Source organism: Capsicum annuum, chromosome 6, assembly GCF_002878395.1.
Source record: "Capsicum annuum cultivar UCD-10X-F1 chromosome 6, UCD10Xv1.1, whole genome shotgun sequence".
NCBI classification, from domain to species: Eukaryota; Viridiplantae; Streptophyta; class Magnoliopsida; order Solanales; family Solanaceae; genus Capsicum; species Capsicum annuum.
The window spans coordinates 17,530,962-17,538,262 of record NC_061116.1 but is presented as its reverse complement, the minus strand read 5'-3'; the positions used below and the strand labels follow the sequence as shown (position 1 = coordinate 17,538,262).

At 35.0% G+C, this 7,301-nt stretch overlaps 1 protein-coding gene across 1 annotated transcript; it reads left to right on the top strand.

Moving 5' to 3' along the window:
• The first annotated feature begins 897 nt into the window (after positions 1-897).
• Positions 898-7,039, top strand: LOC107875108. The gene is made up of 6 exons (XM_016721732.2): positions 898-930; positions 2,376-2,913; positions 3,152-3,260; positions 4,139-4,375; positions 4,489-4,610; positions 6,549-7,039. The coding sequence occupies exons 1-6, from the start codon at positions 898-900 to the stop codon at positions 6,635-6,637; spliced, it is 1,128 nt and encodes a 375-aa protein (XP_016577218.2). The 3' UTR covers positions 6,638-7,039.
• Positions 7,040-7,301: the final 262 nt, after the last annotated feature.

Below are 7,301 nucleotides of genomic sequence, written 5' to 3'. Positions count from 1 at the left end.
ATTTGATTGTGTCAATTACTTACAGATATCAATACCTCTGGGAATACTGTGGCACCACATGGATGATAACAAAATTAGCAACAAAAACTTTATCCTCCGACAAAATATAACATGAATTTTGAATAGATATATGCAAGAAAACAATATACTAAGCCCTCTTCCTAAATTAATTTGGGAGTATAAACAGTTTAAGAGCAGTACTTTTCCAATGGAGCCTTCACCGAGCAATGCTGATTTATCAAATTTTTCTGTCGCTTTTTCCAACTCTTCCATAGAGAACACCCGATATGATGGAGCACCTTGTGATCCAAGTGCTGATTCTTGAGAAATGATTCTTGAGGTAAAATAAGATAAAGAAAATCTAATCAAATCCACTGAAAATTAAAGTAATTGGCTTAGAAACTTTTCTTCAGAAAATCTGCCTATTTTGAGCTTATATTGAAAATGAAGTCAAACTACAACTTACTAGCATTTTCCAGGAGCTCAACAGAAATATTGGGTTGTGCATTATCTTGGAAAAATTTGGGAAACATGTACCGATCCACATCGTGGCGTGTATGTATGCTGTGATCTTCTACAAAAGAAGAGAAGGACAACTATCAAAAACACCACAAGTAGTATAGCTCCCCCAACAAACTGAAATTACCATTTCAAGTAAATAGCCATTTATCAAACTTTTTATCACAATAATCGAACAACCCTAAGTGAAAGAGATCAAACAACCCTAAACCTATCATTTACAGGTGAAATCTAACATAGAAATTAAGAAATTGAAAGAGGAAAAAATAACTCACATTACGAGATTTTGAATCGTACCTCTAATTTAGATTCAAAATTGAGTGATTAATTCCCTTTTCGATTGATATTGAGCGATTTTCTTTTCTCAATTGAGAGACAATGGAGAGAAAGGGAAAGGAGAGGCTATTTTTGGTGAGAGGGGGAGGATACAATGTGCTGGGATCAAAGTAAAATAAAAGACTTTACCCTATTATTTATTTGGTGGGGTGACGGATTCAGCAACGGGTGCAAAATCCGTTGCTAATTATTTAAAAAAAAATATATTTTTGAAATATGGTAAAATAATTCTAGTGACGAAAATTTCATTGCTATTTCCGTCTCCACCATGTCAAATTTTTTTTTCCCCTTTTTATATCGCTAATTTTATCACCAAAATAAAGGCGCCAATATTTACCGCCAAAATATAGCAATAGATTATACTTTTTGTCACTAATCTATCGTTAATTAGGCTACTAATTTTATTTTCAATTATTTAGCGATAAAAAATCTATTTTGTTGCACTTCCGTCGTTAATTAGCGACGAAAAAGTTCTTGTTGCTACAAATCCATTGCTAAACCAGGTTTTTTTGTAGTGCATGTTGTGACCCATAAGGAAAAACAAGTTTAGTCTCAACTTACTTTTGTCTAAAGCCCTGAAAATACAAGCAATTTTTAAAATTGTACCCACCCGACTTTAATCAGTTTCTTGAGATTCAATTTGGTGTTTTCTATCATAGTAAGTTGCCAGGAGATCATGCTTGATTCAATCTTTTCGGATACTTTTAGAAAAGCATTTCTTATTGAGATTAAGTATTTCTTGAGATGAGGAAGGCCATTGAGTATTGCCACATTAATTGTGTTCATTGATCAGTCATTTATCTTTTTATGTGATGTAAGTATACAATGAGCAACTCAAAATTAAGAAAAAGAAATTGTGAGAAATATAATCTGATAAATGATTTAGGGTACTACATTTTATAATCTACTCTAAGTTTCATTGATCGAGATGTTGTATATTCCTAGCAGATGTATAGCAACAAAATTCTCATGTATGCACCGTTCACACGGTCTAGCCATAAAGTATAAATGTTAAGAAATAGAAATGAGAGTTGATCCACGTGTGAGTGGGAAATGAAAAAAATTCAATTGGATCACTCATGTGGGTCAACCCAAATCCATAGTAAATAATATATAATTGTAAATTTGTAATTATTAGAAGAGAAGAATTGGGTCTATAAAGAAATTAGTAATTGTGTATAGCTATATGAAGATTTGTATCTCTTCAAGAAAGATAAAACAACCATAACAGAAAATTAAAAGTAACATTTTTTACCTTTCTCTCTTTCTCTCTACTATACTCTTTTCTTCTTGTACGAAGAACTTTAGTGAAAAGATTCCTATGATAAAGTTATCTCCACCAAAATATATGGTACAATTTCCTATAACGGATATCTTTTTAGACAATGATTTTATACTGTGTAGTTCATCTTTATATGTGAATACACTTTCTAATTAGTAAAACAATTTTCAATGATCCTGCGAACTAAATACATGATTAAATTCTTCATCCTAAAAACTGATTTATCTTTATGCATTAGTTCTTCACTTTAAAAAAGTCTGATTTTTCTCTTATTTTCAGATATTGCGTACTAGCTTATTATGATGCTGCACCAAGGGATTGGTGTTGTGACGATTGTGAAAAGGGCAAAGGGGTATTGTCTTTATCACGTAGACTGGAAAATAGGTATTCTCACGGATCCAAGTTACATGCACCTGCAAAGATTTTTCTGAGTACTGTGCCACCAAAGAAACTTGGTAAGTTTCCTGGTGGGCATTGTATTAATTGGGAAAAGGAGGTAACGACCGGGAAAACAAGATATATTCCCGTTGAGGAATCACTTGGTCTATTATCAGGCATAGAGAAATCTACTAGCTCCTCAAGAGTCGTGTCAACAAAATCCATGGAAACCATTACTCAGGGGAATTTTGGCAAGTATCAAGCTCAATGTTCAAGATCTTTTCCTGAGAAGAGTACAGCGCAGTGGTCTTTAGGATCAGAAGGATATACTAAATCTCAGAATTTGAAAAAGGCCAAAATCACTGCAAAGAGCAAAGAACCAGTACAATCATCTAAGGGTTAAGTGTTCATAAAAAAAGCTTATATTAATTACTTGTTTTGATTCGTCCTCATAAAATTATTCATCTGAAATTTCATTTTCAATCATACACTAATTAAATTTTTTTTAATTTTAAATTGACATAGATATTATCTTTCAAAATGATTTCTGTTACACCATCAATATATGAAAAGCTTTCATAGAAAAAATTATTTACTTCTGTGCTTCTATGCAATTGATATAGCATTATTTTTTAGGTCTTGGTGGTTCTATCAATCTCGAGCGCAGGAGTCCCCATGTTGTGAACGAGAGTGGAATTATACCTATGCCACACCGTTGTGATCCTGCTCTAGTTCCTTCCTGGAAGTAAGTGCCCTTTATCATGCACATTAATTACTATAAAGGCAGCTGACTGATTAATCTTTTCTTTGTAAATTCCCTGTTGATTAGTAAGCAAACATATATATAATTATTTTTATTTAATAACATAATGTTGGTGTCCAAAGGGATGGCCTGGTGAAACATGGAGATTCCAGGTTTGAATCACAGCTGTAAAGTCTCTGTTTCAATGCTTGTAGCTTCATTTTGAATAGTACTTTCTGTATACCTCATGACTTATTAGATAACAGAAAGTTAGACTATTTCATACGGGTTTAAGAAATTCCCTTTGTGTGGTAGACACAGGTTGCACAATGAATTAGTTGGGGTGCGGTCAAGCTGGTAGCGACGCCATTAGCATCACTAAAAAATGTATAGAACATATGCTCATATAAGGGAAAGAGTTTTTGCTCATACGTAGTTGCAAGTCGTGATATAATGATAATTTGAATATATATTACTTAATGAAATGGTTGTAAAATTAATTCCCATTATGGAGAAATTCCTTGAAGAGTCGAAGTTACTGCCTTTCTATATTCTTGTATTAAGGGCCATCTTATGTTTTCAGGTATGGTGAACAAGAAATTGAAGGTAAGTTATATGGGAGCCTTACATTGTTTATTTCTAATTATTTTCAGTTCTGTAACCTGAAGAGCCTTCAGTTCTCTTCATGTTTTTGTTTGTGAACTTGAAACTCAAATATGGCTTTTTTATGCGTCAGAAAGCAGAAAGCTTTACCTTTAATTATTCTGTAGACTACCTATATATTGAAAATATTTTATTAACTTGAGGAATCTGCACCATTCAACAGGAATAAAGACTTTGTTCCCTATAATAATCAGTCTCTCTTTTTCTTTACATTATAGGGGAAGTTTTGACATCTTAGGTACTCTACCATCTGTATCTGGAATGCTAAATAATTGTATCCAGGCTCATCCGCCTTCCAGAATTAGGCGTAAGGTGTACGAGTTCTCAAGGAAATTGCCTGAAACTCTTAAATTTGAAGTACTTCCACGTGAGAATATCTGGACAAGCCTATTCAATGACCATTCTCCAGGCAAAGAAGATATAGGAATGTATTTCTTTGCAAGTGAGAGAGAAAGGTTATCTTCTTCCTTATATCTTTCTCTAAAAAGGGTAAGGGTGGCGAATTAGAAGAACACCCTTATCCAGGAAGGTTTTTAGTAGAATTGATTTGCATTTATGTTCTATGTAGGTCTGAGAAATATATTGCTCTGGTGGAGTCCATGAGTATCAATGATTTGGTGATGAGAACACTTATATATGATGTTGAGCTGCTTATACTTCCATCCACAGCCCTGTGCAGTGATTATCAAAGTACATTTATAATCTCTATGTTCTTTTCTCATTTTCTTGTTCCTTTCAATGAATTTTAGGTAACATATATACATTCAATTATGCTCTGTAGAAGTTAAATTGTCCGGTCTATCCAGAAGATTATGCCTTTCTAAGTTGGGGATAAATCCTTTAACGTGTTTAAGTTGTCTGGTCAAGCTTTAGAAGTACTATTGTACGTTCCCCTATTCTTATGAGAAACTCTAGATCAATATTTATGCTTTGTGTTATTTTATCTGTAGTTTGGTGTGCCTTGAATGTAATTTTAACTTGTTGCATCCAGGCATTAAAAAAGTCAAAAAAGTAGTTGCATTGGCATACCCAACACTTGTAAGAGATATATGTCGCACTCTCCTTCTTTTCTTATCAAAAATTAAAAATGGTGATCTACACACAAGCTGCAATGGTACTCCATTCCTTCCGTCTTCCTCTACTACCCCCATTTCCCAATAATTTACTAGCTCCATTGCGGTTTCTTCCATTGCCCAGGTGAGGCCAAACATACTCAAAGATCTGCCTGGCATTGTCCCGTCACTTTGCAATGTACGAGTAAGTGGCAATTATTTTCTGCACTTGCATAACATAGAAAACATATTGAAGATAGCTAGATTCTGCTTCTTTGTAGAAGCAACCCAAGGGTGTGGACTAGAGGTCAATTAAGTGGGTCTCAGGTTCAAATCTAATCATAGACAAAGACACTAGGTCACTTTTTCCCTTCTGCCCAAGCCTTTGGCGGACAGAATTACCAAGTACTTGTTGTCGGTAGAAGGTGGTAGGTATCTAGTGGAATTAGTCAAGGTGCTGGGACGATGGACATTCCCATTTGTAGATTTTCATGAGTCAGACATGCTCTTCTGATTGCCAGCCTAGAAAAACACCTTACTTTCTATGGAGCTTTTGCTTTCCAGATTTTCCTCCAGTGACAGCTTTGTACAAGCTGTCTGATGGAATTTAAGAGGAAATATGTTAACTTTACTGTGATCCCCTTTCCATATAATGGAATCTTCGTTCTGGATAGTACACTTTGAGATCTCCAAGGTGTTTTGTAGCTCAATAGCTCAAGTGAGTAGTGACCTCCCAATTGTTCAACAGTTTCCTGAAAGAAAAGTTCCAGCCTTGCATACTCCAAGTGTCCTCACTTGTTGCCACAGGTAACGGGCTTAGAAAAATCATATCTGGAACAACTCTTTTAGAGGGCCATTTCCAATCCAATTGTCATGCCAAATGGAGATTTTTCTTCCATTCTCCACTGCAAATCCCACATTTCTAATTAGATGTGGCCATTGAGCTTTGGAAGATCCCCATATGCACAAGTGCAACACGGTTGGCGCCGGAATGTCCAAATTGTCCATACTTTCTACCTACCACCTCCTTCCACAGAGTTTGATTGTCAATGCTGTATCTCCATTAACATTTCCATAGGAGAATTGTTTTCTTCTCAATTTTTTAATGCAAGGCCACCTTCTTTGTTACACTTGGTATATTAACTTGTTTCGACTATGGATTATTAAATACCATATATACCCAAGATGGACAAGAATTAACAACTATAGAAGAATTACATAAAGTGTTCACCACCTAAAAAGGAGTAACCAAAGGAAATCTATTTTTCAGGCAACAGAAAGAGAGACATTACGTAAGTAGGAAAGGAATCCAACACAATTTTTTATGCAAAATAGCCCTACTATTAGAGGCATATACTGAGATTCATATAGCTAAGCCTTGCTAATTTGCTTTGTTATGCACTAGGTTGAATTGCCTTGAGGCATACTTTAGCTATGGAGGTTCACTAAAATTTTGGAAGGCTGACCTCCCCATCTAGATATGATTCTTTTAAGGAGATTATCTGATAATTGCATTAAAAAAGAAGTGTATCTGATAGTACTACAGCTGTATCTCACCTCGTGGATGTTCTTGCAGGATTGAACAACGAGAACTTCCTGTGGGGATTGTTTTATTGCGCGGGACAAGATACAATGGGATGTGCTGAAGGGGCAGCAACAAAGTGATTGATATGGAGATAAACGTTATTAGGAGGGAAGATGTCTGTACAGCGAATGAGGTTGACGTGGAGAATAATGAGAATGAGGTTGAAATGGAGGTAGACATGATAGATGGAGAAAATATAGGAATACTGGGCATTGTTGTCTCGACAACTACCAGAAATGGGTTTGGTAGCTCTCTTAAAGAAACTGTTAGTGCTGCCACCTGCAATGGCTCTGAATCAGTTTACACCTTTAATATTTGTTGAAATATTGAGAACTTATTACAAGAGGACTTCAAGTGAAACAATACTGTTCACTTACAAATGCTTACCTTCTTTTTTGTGCCCAAATATAAATGTCTATATGCGGTCTTTCAAATTTATACAATTTTTTGCTAACATGGCAAAATGTTTATGTCTACCCTAAGTATGAATGTGTGAGGCTTTCTTTCAAGTGAAAGTTATTTTCGCAATCTCATGAAGAAAAGAAAAATTATCTTTACATCCGCTCAGCTACACGCCACAAAATATGCAAAATACACCCATTACATTATGTACAAAAGGGCAGCAATGTAGATGTTAGATATTTCCTTAATATGTCTTGTCATAAGGCTACCAACTAACTTGCCACTCTCATTAACTCTTACTGAGTGAGTTTTGACGAGTCACCCATATATAGGTCAAGGGGA